The sequence below is a fragment of the Capricornis sumatraensis genome, chromosome 14, assembly GCF_032405125.1.
Source record: "Capricornis sumatraensis isolate serow.1 chromosome 14, serow.2, whole genome shotgun sequence".
In the NCBI taxonomy this organism is placed as follows: domain Eukaryota; kingdom Metazoa; phylum Chordata; class Mammalia; order Artiodactyla; family Bovidae; genus Capricornis; species Capricornis sumatraensis.
Window position 1 is genome coordinate 50737292 of NC_091082.1, and position 17533 is coordinate 50754824.

The following is a 17533-nucleotide window of genomic DNA, read 5'->3' on the forward strand; positions in this document are numbered from 1 at the left end:
ATGTGAAGATAAAAGTGCCAGAGAGGCCACGTGTAGGTATTCCAGCCAACAGTCCCAGCTGGGTCCCGGCCAACAGCCAGATGTGAACAAGAAGACTTTGCAATGACCCCAGGCTCAGCCACTATGAATGCAATGGGCTGAGAGTCTCTGAGTGAGAACTGCTTTGCTGAGTCAGCACAGCCAGGACTGTTACAGATGATCATTAAATCACAGCCACTCTCTTCTCTTCTCTGTCATCCTATGTGCAGTTGAATTTGCTCCTCTCCATGTCTTCTCACATGACTTTCAGGATCAAGCGACTCTTGGCCAAGAAACAAAACCAGCATAGTCCCATTCCTTACTGGATTTGAATGAAAACTGGTAATGACATCAGGTACAACTCGAAGAGAAGGCAATGGAGAAGAACCAAGCTGGGTCTGTAAGGAGCCTCGCATGTGAAGTAGTACAAGCATATGTACCGCAGCGCTTTGAGAACAGCACTACTATCTCAATGACTGGATGTGTTTTATTGGGAAAATAATTTTTCTCTCGGTGTCAGTGTTTCTGCACTACTGCTTTGGCTTAGTAATAAATGTGTGAGAGTTTTGTTGGGAAAAAAGTAACTATTTTATGCCATTAAATCTGTTTAGCACCAAGATTTAGGTCCTCAAAGTAGGTGAGATTGTACAGTGGAAGTGACAAATAGATTCAGGGATTAGATCTGATAGAGTACCTGAAGAACTATGGACGGAGGTTCATAACACTGTACAGGAGGCAATGATTAACATCATCCCCCCAAAAAAGAAATGCAAAAAGGCAAAATGGTTGTCTGAGGAGGCCTTACAAATCACTGAGAAAAGAAGAGAAGTGAAAGACAAAGGAGAAAAGGAAAGACATACCCATCTGAATGCACAGTTCCAAATAATACCAAGGAGATATAAAGCCTTCCTCAGTGATCAAAGCAAAGAACCAGAGGAAAACAACAGAATTGGAAAAACTAGAGATCTCTTCAAGAAAATTAGAGATATCAAGGGAATATTTCATGCAAAGATGGTCACAATAAAGGACAGAAACGGTATGGACCTAATAGATATAGACGATATTAAGAAGAGGTGGCGAGAATACACAAAACTAAACAAAAGAGATCTTAATGACCCAGATAACCACGATGGTGCAATCACTCACCTAGAGCCAGATATCCTGGAGTGCGAAGTCAAGTGGGCCTTAGGAAGCGTCACTAGGAACAAAGCTAGTGGAGGTGATGGAATTCCAGCTGAGCTATTTCAAATCCTAAAAGATGATGCTGTGAAAGTGCTGCACTCAATATGCCAGCAAATTTGGAGAACTTGGAAGTGGCCATAGGCTTGGAAAAGATCAGTTTTCATTCCAATCCCAAAGAAAGGCAATGCCAAAGAATGTTTAAACTACCACATGATTGTATTCATTTCACACACTAGCAAAGTAATACTCAAAATTCTCCAAGCTAGGCTTCAACAGCACGTGAACCAAGAACTTTCAGATGTTCAAGCTGGATTTAGAAAAGGCAGAGGAACCAGAGATCAAATTGCCAACATCCACTGGATCATAGAAAAAGCAAGAAAATTCCAGAAAAACATCTACTTCTGCTTCATTGACTATGCTAAAGCCTTTGACCATGTGGATCACAACAAATTGTGGAAAATGCTTAAAGAGATGGGACTAACAGGACACCTTACCTGCCTCCTAAGAAATCTGTATGCAGGTCAAGAAGCAACAGTTAGCACTGGACATGGAACAATGGACCAGTTCCAAATTGGGAAAGGAGTACGTCAATGCTGTTTATTGTCACAGTGCTTATTTAACTTACATGTAGAGTACATCATGCAAAATGCCAGGCTGGATGAAGCACAAGCTGGAATCAAGACTGCAGGGAGAAATATCAATAAATTCAGATATGCAGATGATACCACCCTCATGGCAGAAAGTGAAGAGGAACTAAAGAGCCTCTAGATGAAGGTGAAATAGGAAAGTGAAAAAGTTGGCTTAAAACTCAACATTCAAAAAACAAAGATCATGGCATCTGATCACATCGCTTCATGGCAAATAAATGGGGACACAATGGAAACAGTGACAGACTTCATTTTCTTGGGCTCCAAAATCACTACAGATGGTGACTTCAGCCATGAGAGTAAAAGACACTTGCTACTTGGAAGAAAAGCTATGATAAACCTAGTGTATGTTAGTTGCTCAGTCGTGTCCGACTCTTTGCCACCCTATGGACTGTAGGCTGTCAGGCTCCTCTGGTCCATGGAATTCTCCAGGCAAGAATACTGGAGTGGGTTGCCATTTCCTTCTCCAGAGGATCTTCCTGACTCAGGGATCAAACCCTGGTCTCCTGCATTTTAGGCTGATTCTTTACTGTTTGAGCCACTAGGGAAGCCAGACAAACCTAGAGAGCATTTAAAAAAGCAGAGACATTACTTTACTGACAAAGATCCATCTAGTCAAAGCTACGATTTTTCCAGTAGTCCTGTATGGATGTAAGAGTTGGACCATAAAGAAAGTTGAGGACCAAAGAATTGATGCTTTTGAACTGTAGTGTTAGAGAAGACTCTTGAGAGTCTCTTGGATTGCAAGGAGATCAAACCAGTCAATTCTAAAGGAAATCAGTCCTAAATATTCATCGGAAGGACTCATGGTGAAGCTGAAGCTCCAATACTTTTGTCATCTGATATGAAGAGCCAGCTCATTAGAAAAGACCCTAAAGCTGGGAACAATTGAAGGCAGAAAGAAAAGGGGATGACAGAGGACGAGATGGTTGGATGGCATCACCGACTCGATGGACACGAGTTTGAGCAAGCTCCGGGAAGCCTGGCATGCTGCAGTCCATGTGGTTGCAAAGATTCAAACACAACTGAGCAAGTGAACAACAATTCCGAGAGCCTTTAAGACATGAGGTGTCCAGTGTCACCAGCACAGAAGAGAGGCTGGAGACACAAATTTAGGGGGTCAACAGTGAGTGAGTAGCTAGTATTGAAAGCTGTGAGATTGGTTATTTAACCATTTAAAATGCAGGTTGAGGACTTCCCTGGTGGTGCAGTGGTTAAGACACCATACTTTCACTGCAGGGGGCACAGGTTTGATCCCCAGTGGTGGAACTGAAGTCTTGGTTGCAGCCCCCAAAATAAATAAATTGATGAACTAAGTTGTGGAATTTTCTTAATTAAAATTTACATTCTTTTAAAAATAAAATGAGGGGTGAGTCTAGAGTTGACCCCAAGGCCAAAGCCGCTTCTGGAATGCTAGGCTGCTTCTCCATATCTCCTTGGCCATTATGAACTTGGACCATTCTGAAGTACAACTGGCCCTCTGTATATTTGGGTTCCATGTACAGATTCAACCAATCATGATTTGAAGAATCTAGAAAGTTCCAAAAGCAAAGTTTAAATTTGTACCACGCCATCAACTATTTAGGGCTTCCCTGGTGGCTCAGACGGTAAAGAATCTGTCCGCAACGCATGAGACCCGGTTTCCATCCCTGGGTTGATAAGATCCCCTGGAGAAGGGAATGGCTACCCACACCAGTATTCTTGCCTGGAGAATCCCAAGGACAGAGGAGCCTGATGGGCTTCAGTCCACGGGGTTCCAAAGAGTCAGACACAACTGAATGACTATCAACTACTTACATTGTATTTACAACTATTTACATTACATTAGATATTGTAAGTAATTTAGAGATGGTTTAAAGTACATGGGAAGATTATAAGCAAACACTACGACATTTTATATGAGGAACTTGAGCATGTGCAGACTGTGGTATCTGCAGGGGTCCTGAAACCAAACCCCTAAAAATACTGATGGACCACTCTACTGCCACAGAAGGAGTGGTGAAGGGATCAGACCCGGAAGCCCAGATGGCCTTGACTCATACACCAGTTCCCTGACCCTTTATACAACTGTTGGTGATTTAATGAGTTAATATATTTGAGGGTGGCTTGTACACAGAACATGATCATAAAACGCCCATTATTTATCAACCAAGGGTGGATTCCTTCAGCCCAGTGCCAGCTGACCCAATCATCAGGTTCATACTATGGCTGTTTCCTTCAATGAAACATATACATCACCATATGTAAAATGGATAGCCAGTGAGAGTTTGATGTACGATGCAGGGTACCCAAGGCCAGTGCTCTGTGACAGCCTGGAGGGAGGCGGGAGGGGAGATAAGGACGAAGGGGACACATGTATACCTATGGCCAATTCATATTGATGTATGGCAAAAACCATCACAATACTGTAAAGGAGCCATCCTCCAAATAAAATGAAAAACCCCCCAAAACAAGCTTACCTATAGGGACTCCCCTTGTGGTTCGGTGGTTAAGAATTCACCTGCCGATGCAAGGGACACGGATTCGATCTGATCTGGGAAGATCCAATTTACTGCAGAGCAACTAAGCTCCGTGCGCCAAAGACTGAGCCTCCATGTGCAATTACGGAAGCTTGCACACTCTAGAGCCCGTGCTCTGCAACAAGAGAAGCCACAGTAATGTGAAGCCCAAGAACCACTTAATGATAGCTCTCACTCACTCACTCTCTACTAGAGAAACTTTAGCCACTGTGGTAATGACGACCCAGTGCAGCCAAAAATCAATGAATAAATAGGGCCTATTTATCTTTCTATAGCACTTCAGTAACAACACTGTGAAGTGTACTATTTTACCAAACCCAAAGGTTACAAAATGTGAACAAAGTAACGTGCTTGGCTACTTTTTCCAAAAGATAATTCTATTAACTCCTCCTTTTAGAAACCCACAGGAGTGAGTCACAAAAGGAGTAAGAAGTTATTTTAATCTGTTTCCTTAGGATCATGTCTCTTCTGCTCATCTGATTCTCAAGTCCTCCTTCCTATTTGGCCTGCTTCCTTCTAAGGCAAGACCTATTGATACTTTAAAAAATATTTTGTAATTTAATATCTATAATGAACAGAATGCAGGCAATCCCAAGTTTCTATAAAAAGAAACTTACACTAAAGACAGAAATCCCAAACATCTTCCTTCTAGAGACAGTAGAGGCAGGAGACATGCTGTATCCAATAGAAGCTCCCTGAAACCTCCGAATTCTGAATTTTCAAAATGATGAATACATCTGAATGGGTAAAGCAGCATTGTATTACATTCATGGGAAGGAGTGGGGCACACAAGTAACACGACAGAACCTGCACCTCTCAGGAGTTTATCATCTGGATGGGGAGAAGACAATCAGCACACATTCATGAGATGGAGAAATAAAACTGACACAGATGTCAATATGCATCATAGTTGTATAGACATAAGCGTATACAAACTTGGTAAAAAAATATAAACAGAATCGTCTATATGGTGGGATTATGGGTGGTTTTGGCTTTCTTTTATATATGTTGTCTGAAATTGTTAATGTGAATCTATTTTTTAGAAAAAGTTGATTTGGTCCAAAAGTGGTAGAATCGTGGCTACAAGGACTGGTTGTCCAGCGGCTAAGACTCCATGCTTCCATTGCCGGGGCGTGGGTTAAACCCTTGGTCAGGGAACTAAGATCCCGCATGCTCCACAGGGCACGGCCAAAATAAAAGAAGTGATGAACAACTTTAACAACCAAAGGAAGATAAAACCTAACCCCAAAGTAAGGAAAACACAGAAGGGGATGATTTACGCTGCAAACCCCAGCAAAGCTTAAGAAATGTGAGCACTATTATTGAAGAAGTTCTACCAATTGGCATACAAAAAGTTAACCCAGATTCTCAGTCCACTCTACTAATACAGATAGATAAATAGCATTATGTATTTGAGGAAATCCTGTAACATAAAAAAGATTAAACAAAGGCCAAAGGGAGAATTCCCTGGTGATGCAGTGGCCAAGACTGTACCCTCCCAAAGCAGGAAGTCCAGGTTTGATCCCTGCTCAGGGAACTAGATCTCACATGCTGCAACTAAGACCTGGCACAACCAAATAAATATTAAAAAACAAACAAAAAACAGAAAAACAAAAGCCAAAGGAACTTGGAAGAGAAACTACACAGTAATACAAAATTCCAAAAGCCACCACTAATATCATCAGAGGGATATGAGAAGCCATTTCACAAGACAGAACTGTTGCTGTTGTAAGGACATTGTTGTTGTTCAGTCACTCAGTCGTGTCCGAATCTTTGTGACCCTATGGACTGTAGCACACCAGGCTTCCCTGTCCTTCACTAACTCCCAGTTTGCTCAAATTCATGTTCATTCAGTTGGTTATGACATCCAACCATCTCGTCCTCTGTCACTTCCTTCTCCTCCTGCCTTTTAATCTTTCCCAACATTAGGGTCTTTTCTAATGAGTTGGCTCTTCACATCAGGTAGCCGAAGTACTGCAGCTTCAGCTTCAGCATCAGTCCTTCCAGTGAATATTCTGGGTTGATTTCCTTTAGGATTGACTGGTTTGATCTTCATATTGTCCAAGAAACTCTCATGAATCTTCTTCAGTACAGTTCAAAAGCATCAATTCTTTGGCATTCAGCCTTCTTTATGATCCAACTCTCACATCATACATGACTACTGGAAAAACCACACCTTTGATTACACAGACCTTTGTTGGCAAAGTTATGTCTCTGCTTTTAAATACACTGTCTAGTTTTGTCATAGCTGTCCAAGGATAGAAGAATAGGATAACATTAAAAGTAGCGGTGGGAGTGGGAGGCGAGGGGGTGCGGGCGGCAAGGACTTTGGAGCCAGGACAACTGCTCTTCTCCTAACTGAACAGGTGACATTTGGCAAATGACCTAACCCCTCCACACCTCTCACTTTGATCTGCTGGAAAAAAACAAAGATGAGAGTATCAGCTTAGAAAATGAAACCATCAACATATAGGCTTTGGCAGAGCTCGGCACACAGCGAATTTTGCAGAAACGTGTTCTCTTATTTCACAAGCTGTTAGGCAAAGTTTTATCAACTGTAGTGCCTAAGATAATGTTCATGAGATGGTTAGCACAGGAGAAAAATTTTAAAGGTCAGTGAAAAGATATTTGCAATAGAGTAACCACCTGAGAACCAGAGACAGAACACTGCAAAGTCAACCTGCTCGAACAACCCACTTGAACAAGCAAACAGTGACACGAGAACCAACTGGAGCCCCAAGACTGACGCACAGGAGAGGTTTCTTTTAAAAATAGCAACTGGCTCTGGTAAAGATCATGCACCACATGTGAACACATTTGGCTCTTGCTCTTCACCCACCCCTTTGTTTTCCACAAAAAGAAGAGACTCAAAGAAGACTCCTTCTGAATGTGTATCACCATTTATTGTCGTTTGCATTAGGAATTGAACAGAGGACATTGTCTGTGGAGTGGCAGGGGGAGAAAAAGGAAAAGGAAAAGAAAGTATGTTTTGTAGAATTCATTTTTTCAAAACACTTTATGGTTTCAAAATTCTCTTTTACCCCAAAGGAAATTCAAGAATTCAAGTATGGTAAGTGGGGAGCAGTAATACAAAAAGTCTTTTATGTTTATGTGCGTGTGTGTGTGGGTGTGTGTGTCTGTGTGTGTGTGTTTTACAAGCAGACATACTTCCACATTTCTCGCACCCTTTTTTGCTTTGGTAAGGCCAAGCCCCACAGGACACATCCATACAAACAACCCTGCCTTGAACTCAGAGACTCAAGGGTTGAGGAATTTATTTACCCTCATAGAATAACTGTAGAGATTTAGAAATGTCACAGAGCATTAAAAGAAAAACCCAACGCCCCAACACCCAAACCATAAGACATGAAATCCTGGTACACTTAAATGCTTCCTCTGCTGCAGCTGTTCCTCAGATTCCTGATAGTGGGCTTACTACAAGGACCAGAGCAATAAGATACTCTTCATTTTGTTTAGAATAATTAGAAAAAAAAAATTAAGGGACATTTCAAAAGAAAAAAAAATAAAAACTAAAATTCAAATTCTGAAAATATCTTGCCTCTTTTATTAATCATGTCATCTAACACCAATTAAAAAAACAAATACGTGAATATGATATAAAAATACGATCCCGGGATTAACACTTGTTGCAGGCACAGTTATCTCACAGAATATATGTTTGGAGGGCCAAGGAAAGGAGTTTATTTTTGTTTTTGCTTCACTTAAAAAAAAAAATCCACAGCAGTGCAAGTAGGATCAGGAAGAGGGTAGGAGAGGGGAGATTCTTTAGCAGCAAAATGTCCAAGGTTCTCTAATCACAATCAAAATCAACGGATACTGGATTTAGTGGGGGGGAAAAAAAGATGAAAGGGATGCTGCCCAGACCCATTCGTCATCAATCACTAAAAGACTTCTGCTGCAAAAGCCCCAAATTGTGACATATGAAGGACGTGCTCTACTACACAAGCAATCATCAAGTGTGTCCTTCAAGCTTTTGACCACGTTTGTCACTTAAATATATGTACAGGAATTGGGCTCCTCCTCTTGTTCACGTCCTTTCAGGTCTCCACTGTTTGGTCGCTCTGGGTGGGCTCATGGTGTATTTTGCCTCCAATGTTCGAACAGCATGTGCACCATCGCTCCGGTTTGCCTCGCTGGCCCTGGCTGTTTCCAGCAGAAGGTGGGCAGGCAGGTGGTTTAGTGATCACTGTTCTGTTTCTCTCTCATCCAGGCGTGAATCTGTTCTTTCAGTTCTGGCACTGAGAAAAGAAAAAGAAAGAATTAATGCCCTGGATGGGCTTTTCTTGAGAGATGATGCCTGCAGTTCAGGATGAAGAAAGGGCATTTATACCCTCATGGAACTGAAGACTGACGAAGAGGACATGAACAGTAAAGACTGGAATTCTATAGTGAAAAAGAGAAAAGAAATGTTTTGCGTCTTTTCCATTACAAAGTGTCAGAAACCATGGAGTGTTTGGATTTGCTAAATTTCCCTCTTTTGGTTACTCTCTGATACAGGATTTTTGGCCCCACTGCTCGGGACAGGTGTAGGCATTGCGGTTCAAGCTCTGCCCTCTTCTACCTGGTTCCAGCATGCTCTCTGTCAGCGTCTGTCGGTTGAAGGGGTCCGTGGGGGAGTTCAGCAAGTGCCGCAGGATGATGGAGCGGTCCATGATGGTGCCAGAGGGCAGTCGCACGGGGTCAGTCATCAGGGTGTCCATTAGAGGGTCTACAGAGACAAAGCAAAGCAAATTCTAATCAAACAATAGCGCCTAAAACTGAAAAAGAATACAAAACAAAGTCCCTCCTATAAAGAATACAAAACAAAATCCCTCCTATCAGTGAAAAATAGAGCAGCAACCAAATGGCCCAGACCAGGCCCCCAAGTTTAGAAGGAAATTAGCATTAGATAAAAGCACATACTTGGCCTTTTGCAGAGGAGAAAATACCCTTTTGTCAGGTACTGGGAGGAAAGATTAGAGAAAAAAAGACAGTAAGACAGACACAGCAGCAAGCAGCAAAGGTGGCAGGCTAGAATCAACCCTTCCTCCTTGTACTCCTCACAATTCTTGGAACATACGAATTCCTGCCTGCAAAGGCAAGGCTGAACTTAGAATTTCCAGGCTGTTATCTGGTTTGAAATAAGGCTAAGGATTTTTTCCCCTTGTCATTTATAATATGAACTAAAATTAGGCAACGGTAATTTCAATTTCAGACCAAAAGTCTCAAAAAGTAAGGAGAGCACAGAACATCTTCTAATGTTACAGGTTTCACGTTAAATCAAAGAATTTGGTATAAGAAAAGTGGCTCCACTCACCTCTGAACTCGTCTGGGGCATCACTGTAGTCAATTTCTGCGCGTGCATTCTTAGCCACAATCTCCTCTACTTTCTCGGCCAGAAGCTTGAACTTCTCTATCGCTATGGTGGATTTGATTCCCGCCTTCCGCATTTTTGAAATAACTTCTTCAAACAACTCTTTGCTGTAGGATCTCTGCAAACGAGGAAAGACAAAGTGAGATGTAAATATAAATGGAAAAAAGAAACCTGCAGAAAATATCCACAGTAGGCTCTGTTTTCTAAAAAAGCCCTAAAATTATAAGCATATATAAATATACTTTGACATGGCTATAAATACATAAAGACTGGGCTAATCCAAACCAAACTGTACAAGGTCATTACTTCTGGAAGGGGCTTTAGGACTGAGGCAAATCAGAGGAAGTAAAAAAAATTTAATTACTTTTACAGCAAACATGCGTTTCTCTTAAAATTTTAATATTAAAAAGAAAAGGAAATCTAGTCTAGTTCAGTCGTCGTAAGGCACTCAGATGGTAAAGAATCCGCCTGCAATGTGGGAGACCTCGGCTTGATCCCTGGGCTGGGAAGATCCCCTGGAGGAAGGCATGGCAACCCACTCCAGTGTTCTTGCCTGAAGAATCCCCATGGACAGAGGAGCCTGGCGGGCTACAGTTCATGGGTCGCAAAGAGCTGGACATGACTGAAGGACTATGCACAGCACACAGAGACCCAATACCCTGCAAGAGGAGGTAGATAGTTCAGTTCTTTTCCCTAAAGGTAAACATGGTGAAAACAACCCAAACAGAATTCATAATCAACAGGAGCTTTCTCCCATTCTTTGATGGTTCTTGAAGATCTTTTATTTTAATGCTATTAAATGTCAGAGGCTCTGCGGATGGGAGCAGACAGGGATTATGCTTGTGAGAGTGGGAGGGACGACCTGCAGGGCAAGCCCCACCACAGATCCAGGTGACCCTGGGCTTCAAACCTGGCTTCACCATCTACCCACTGTGTGGTTTTAGGCAAGGCTCTAACTCTCCTTAGCCGCAGTCTCTTTGGGTGTAAAATGCTGGTAGTAACATCTACCCTACAGGTGCCTAATTTATATCAATCACTGCCATTTCAAAAGAGCAAAGTATATAATATTTGGCTTTTAGGCAAAAACACTGGCCACGTGCGACTTTAGTGATACAAAGATAGGCGGGGAATGATTAAATCAGTGACCTGTGATTTCTAAACGAGGATTCACAAGAAAATAGATCTGCGGGATGAATTCATCTTAGTACTTCCGTTTTCTCACAATGCTGGATTCAAAACCCTCAGTCTTCCTTCTATCCTTTTTTAAACTTCAGTTTCTAAATAAGTGCACACGCTCACTTTCTCTCTCCATACACACCGATGTCCCTTATTCAATCCATGAGGGAAAAGATCAAAGGACCAAGTGTTTTTCTTTTTGCCTGGGCCTAGCAATAATAGTGGGAGAAGGCAGTGGCACACCCTACTCCAGTACTCTTGCCTGGAAAATCCCATGGACGGAGGAGCCTGGTAGGCTGCAGTCCATGGGGTCGCTAAGAGTCGGACACGACTGAGCGACTTCACTTTCACTTTTCACTCTCATGCACTGGAGAAGGAAATGGCAATCCACTCCAGTGTTCTTGCCTGGAGAATCCCAGGGACAGGGGAACCTGGTGGGCTGCCGTCTATGGGGTCGCATAGAGTTGGACACGACTGAAGCGACTTAGCAGTAGCAACAGCAATAATAGTTATAGTTTTCTGAAACTAAATTACTACTTTGAAGGTGAAAGTGAAGTCGCTCAGTCGTGTCCGACTCTTTGCGACCCCGTGGACTGTAACCTACTAGGCTTCTCCGTCCACAGGATTCTCCAGGCAAGAATACTGGAGTGGATTGCCATTTCCTTCTCCAGGGGATCTTCCCTACCCAGGGATCGAACCTGGGTCTCCCTCACTGGAGGCAGACGCTTTAACCTCTGAGCCACCAGCTTTAGTTCAACAGATACTTTATTTGGTATCTACTTACTATGAGCCAGGTAAGCCACCATCCCCATCCCCTAGGGCTTCCTTGATAGCTCAATTAGTAAAGAATCTGCCTGCAATGTGGGAGACTGCAGTTTGATTTCTGGGTTGGGAGGATCTGCTAGAGAAGGGAACAGCTACCCACTCCAGTATTGTGGCGTGGAGAACTCCACGGACTGTACAGTCCATGGGGTCGCAAACAGTTGAACACGACTGAGTGATTTTCACGTCACAGGGAAATCAACGGCCAGAAGTTCACAGTCAGATGCTGAAAGGGCAAAAACGCACAGGGTGGCTGCTGCTGTCCACACTACTGTGATGATTCACCTTGAGTGCCTCAGTCCATCTGGTGTTCTTGAAAACATCACCCACTCTATTTCTCGAAAGAAACTTTGGATTTTCCTGGCAGTACAGTGATTAAACATTCTGTGCTCCCAATGTAGGGGATATGGGTGTAATCCCTGGTCGGGGAACTATGATCCCACATGCCACGCGGCACCCTCCCAAAAAAGATGATTGAGTTTTTAAATGACTGACTTGTGCCTGCTGTTGAGTCAACTTCTAAGCTATAGCAGTGGATAAACATTATCAGAAATCAAAGGGCACTTAAGATAAGGGGACATGGCATTCAGTGTCAAAGAGCAGCAGCATCAATTAATCAAACAAATATAGATTACTGAGCTGCTGCTTCAAGTTCAGCGTGGATGAAATGGAGAGGAAGCAAAGATGTTGTCCTTGACCTCAAGGACCGTACAGAATGAATACAAAATTAGATATAAAAATATCTGTAAATTATGTATCTGATGTAGGTCTAGTATCCAGAAAGTATTAAAGAACTCACACAGGATATATAAAGAACAAAATAGGAAGGATCCAATTTCAAAAATGGATAAAGGGGAATTTCCTGGTGGTCAAGTGTTTAGACTCCATGCTTTCACTACCCAGGGCCTGGGTTCAATCCCTGATTGGTGAACTAAGGTCTCACAAGCCACTTGGTGCAGCTAAGGAGGAAAAAAAAAAATGGATGAAGGACTTGAATATACAGTTCTCCAAAAAAGATACACAAATGGCCAGGAAGCGCTTGTCATTAGGGAAATGCAAATCAAAACTACATTGAAATAGCACTTCACTCCCACTAGGGTGTCTATTAAAAACAAAACAAAACAAAACAGACACCAGAAAATAGCAAGTGTTGGTGAGGATGTGGAGAAATTACAACGCTCGTACACTACTCGTGGGCTTGTGGGACTGTTAAACACAGAATTACCATATGACTCAGAAATTCTACTCCTAAGTATATCCCAAAGAATTGAAAATAGGCATTCACACAAATACTCTGTCTGACTGCTTTGCAGCCCCATGAACTGTAGCCCACCAGGCTCCTTTGTCCATGGAATTCTCCAGGCCAGAATACCGGAGTGGGTAGACATTTCCTTCTTCGGGGGATCTTCCCGACCGAGGGATCAAACCCTGGTCTCCTACACTGTAGGCCAATTCTTCACAGTCTGAGCCACCAAGAGACATGGGTTCAATCTCTGGGCCAGCAGGATCCCTTAGCCACAGGGCAACTAAGCCCTATGTGTCGCAACCACCGAGCCTGCGCTCAATAGACCATGTGCTGCAACACGTGAAGTCCACGTGTCACTATGTTCCGCAGCAACAGAAGCCACTGAAATGAGAAGCCTGTGTACTGCAACGAGAGAGTAGCCCCTGCTCTCCACAACTAGCAAAAAGCCCGTGTGTGGCAGTGAAGACACCTCAAAGCCAAAAATAAATAAATGTAAAAAAAAAAAAAAAAGGAACTAGGTACTGATACATGTATAACACAGACGAACCTTGAAAACATGCTACATGAAGCCAGACACAAAAAGTTATATACATTGTATCATTCCACTTATATGAAATATCCAGAATAGGCAAACAGACAAATATAAAAATAGGTAAAATACAGAAAGCAGTTTAGTGGTTGCTAGGGGCTGGGGTGAGATGGGATAGTGGCTACTGAATGGATACAAGACTTCCTTGTGGGAGTGACAGAATGTTCTGTAACTAGAGAGGGGAGGGGTTGTCCAACACTGTGAATATAATAAATGCCACTGGATTGTACACTTCAACATGGTTCATTTTGTGTTATGTGACTTTCACCTCAATTAAAAAAAGGTGCATGGGAGAAGTGAGATTTCAGGTGGGCTCTTCACTGTCATTATTTTTTCACGAAGCATGGTGTTAACAGACAGTGCTCCAGGAGCGTCAGATTGCCATCCGTCTGTCCGGAAAGCACAGGGAGAAGCAACCCGGACACGGCTCCCAAGTCAGGCTAGGACCTCTCTTCTAGGCTCTCCAGACTCTGGGCACAGCTGCCCCCGCTTCCTCCACCCTGGCCAGGGGCGCTCTGCTCAGACAGGAGTGTAAAGCTCAGGGCTCCTTGTACTGGTATCTCCTGTCACCTGTCCTGGGCACCTGTCTTCCACCCGCTCTCATGCGTGGAAGGCTCTCTGCTTCTTTTCTTGCTCGGCAGCCACTTTCTTCTTCCTTTTGTCTTCCCAGGAAAATAAGACACACCAGATGGAAGCAGAGCAAATCAACAGCACTGCCCCCAAAGGAGATAACAAAGTGCTACCACCTCCCTGGAGCCTTCCCGTCTTTCATCCTTCTACCCCTCCCTGCCACTCAGACTCTCTTCCAAAACAATCCAGTTGGCAGGTCACTGGCTTACAGCCAACATAAATGGAAAGTGTCCAAAAATCAAGAGAAACATCATACTGTACAACGCAGTAAAAAACCCACTTAAAAAGCGTTCTCTCCATGGTGTCACCAGCACTTGTGTGGTTGCTTCAAGGGTCTGGAAGAACAGGGCTACTGAGACATTCAAGCAGACCTGAGTGCCACCACCAGCCACCACCACAATCCATAGGCGTTACCAGGGAGTGTGGATAGTTTACTGGTCAACCAGGAAGGCAGTAGGAGGCACCCCTTTGGTTTTCACTGTCTCACGGGGTATGCTGCATTCATCCATACTGCAAACTTTGTGTTAAATTAATTTCTTGTGTTGTGGTGGCCACAGTAAAACCTACCAGGAGAAGAGGGAGCAGGCTAAAGACCCTTTGGAGTCCCTGACTGTAACAGTGGCAGAGTCCCTGGGGACTTCTCACACCTGACCTCTGGCTGGGCTGAGAGGCCCCGTTCTAGTCGGCCTGCTGCCCAAGGCAGATGCCCTGAGCTCACATGGTGAGCGTTTCCATTTCCTGTCCCTCCTAAGACTACCGTTTATCTTCTATTTCTCAATATATGCAGTATTATACAGTCGCAGACGGGAGAATCATTTTAGCATCTCCTCAAAATAACTGCAAACACCTAACCTGTTCCTTTACCACTACTTTTTTGCGGAAAAATTGCTTTAGACATATGTATTTTTTTTCCATTGCAGGGATGTAGGAGATGCAGGATCGATCCCTGGTTAGGGAACTAAGATCCCACATGCCATGCAGGGCAGCCAATAAATAAATAAATAAACAACAACAACAAACCTTCTGGAATTCCTAGTGACAGTTACCCTGAGAGGTGAGTAATATCTGGAAAAACAATGTGAACAAAGATGGAAAGAGGGAAACGAACATGGAACGTTGGGGCATTTTAAGCAGAGAGCACAGAAGTTGAGGACAGGGACTCAGGGCAGACACTGGGGAGGAGCCCTGTCTCTGCCCCACGCTAACCGTGTGGCTCTCTAACCTCTGTGTGCCTCCGAGGGCATGAGGAATCCAAGGGAACCTGCATCGCAGGATTTTGTGAGAGTCACAAGTGAAAACATGAAAGGTGGTTAAACCCTGACATGTGGTTAATAACCATTAGTTACTAAGGTGCTGAAGATGCTGCAGGACAGAGGGACGTGGAGCGAGAAGCCCTGTAATGGATTCTGAAAAATTAAAAATCAAGGCTGGACTGGGGTTGCTGGGACTAAATTGGAAGCTGTGGAAATGAAAACCACAAAATGGATGTGATCACCAGGACCCAAGGAATAAGGGAGGGAAGGATGTAAAAACAACAAACAAGGTCTGAAACCTGGAACCACAGAATTAACAGCAGCACTGAAGCTAAAGAGACTCCCTGAGAAAACAGGGTTTCTTTTGAGCTTAAGAGATTTGTCAAGCAAGGCCCTTAACATGATGGGTTACAAACTCAACTGGAAACGGATCTGAGAGCCAAATCCGCTCTTAACGTCCAAAGCAAAATAACCCGTTCATCTCCATTTACACCAGACAAGTTTCCCTTGCCGCTATGGCTGTTATTTGTTTACATCCTAAAAACTTTCAAAGCTACATTTTGCTAAGTGTCCCCTTCCTTGATTTCCAGTGGGGAAAATCCAGAAACAGAGGGATGTGCACGGAGTCTGCCAGGACATCCACAAGGAAGCAAACTCAAGTCGCCCGCCCCCCAGGCACCGACCTGGTCGTCAGCGATGGCTTTCGCGAACCGGGCACAGTCCAGCTGCAAGTAAATATCAGTCAGTTGGTCCAACAGCTTCTTTGGTTCAAAGCCATATTTCTCAGGGTTTTCAACTTTCAGGTCACGGCACTTCGGGCCACAGAGTTGCTGAAGATTGAAGTTCAGCATCGCGGCCAATCGGGGTCCAAGTTCCTAGGGAATCACAGGATAATGGGACAAGTCAAGCTGTCAAGTCAAATAAGGAGGACCAAACACTCCCCTTTCAGCGACTTCAGGGCCAGGAATTGGCAGGATAGACATTTAAAGAATCCCTTACCTGTGCTACATCATATAAGCTGAAGAAGGACATTCCATTCAGCCTTCTCTTTACTCTCCATTTCTAAGCCAACAATTCTAATGCTTAATAGAATGCTGCAGCCTGATGAAATGTTTATAAATACCAAAAAAAGCAACCTTTTCTTTAAATTCATCTTTTTAATTATAAAAACAACAATCACTTCGAATTTGCTGAGAAACAAGTCACAAAAGTTTGAGTCTGCTCTTTCAGCCATCATTTTAGGTATTATCTTTTTATAAATTTCAAATGTTCCTGGCAGTTTAGACAATATGCACCATTCTCATTTATCAGATGCAAAGAGCAGAGAAATATAAAAGAGAAGATAAAATCTGTCTTGAATAGTTTTAAAATCAAGCTGGTGAAACAAAACAAATGAAACAACTAGAAGATGAGTAGGAAGTGACCTGCTATAACCCCACCACTAGATGACACAGGACTGCTACAGGTGGGCATCCACTGCTTTAAGGAAACCTGAGAGGGGAAAATCTCACTTCGAGAGTATTAAACAGTGGCCATGAGTCTTGAAGGCTTCTCTTTAAGGAACAAGGTTTTCATTAAATTTAATGACGGGATCTATACAAATTCAACTTAAACTTGGCTTTTAAAGGACCTACTCTTGCACAAAGTAAAGTACGCTGTATTTTTTGTTTGATAAATATATATTCTTTAATCTACTATTCTTTACTGAAGTATGATGGAATGTCATCCCTTGGGTTAAGATGAATATATCCATGCTATTATTCTACAAACACTATCATTTTTGATCCACAATTTCCAAATATTTTATGTCTTGGTGCTATTGCTAAGTCGCTTCAGTCGTGTCCGACTGTGTGTGACCCCATAGATGGCAGCCCACCAGGCTCCCCATCCCTGGGATTCTCCAGACAAGAACACTGGAGTGGGTTGCTATTTCTTTCTCCAGTGCATGAAAGTGAAAAGGGAAAGTGAAGTTGCTCAGTCGTGTCCAACTCTTAGTGATCCCATGGACTGCAGCCTACCAGGCTCCTCCATCCATGGGATTTTCCAGGCAAGAGTACTGGAGTGGGGTGCCATAACT

General features: G+C 43.2%; 1 protein-coding gene and 1 pseudogene across 2 annotated transcripts in view; one reads left to right on the top strand and one right to left on the bottom strand.

Annotated features, from left to right (window-relative positions):
• The first annotated feature begins 266 nt into the window (after positions 1 to 266).
• On the top strand, positions 267 to 422 carry LOC138090175 (large ribosomal subunit protein eL39-like; annotated as a pseudogene).
• A 6855-nt stretch (positions 423 to 7277) lies between these two features.
• The window catches only part of UBE4B (ubiquitination factor E4B), a 122270-nt gene continuing 112014 nt past the window's right edge, over positions 7278 to 17533 (bottom strand). For both annotated transcript variants that reach the window (XM_068986640.1, XM_068986639.1), the window contains 4 exons: positions 16140 to 16331; positions 9684 to 9858; positions 8949 to 9095; positions 7278 to 8625 (listed from right to left, as the gene is read on the bottom strand). In XM_068986640.1, coding sequence (XP_068842741.1) covers positions 8564 to 8625; positions 8949 to 9095; positions 9684 to 9858; positions 16140 to 16331 — 576 coding nt within the window. In that variant the 3' untranslated portion in view covers positions 7278 to 8563. The remainder of the gene's footprint in view (positions 8626 to 8948; positions 9096 to 9683; positions 9859 to 16139; positions 16332 to 17533) is intronic.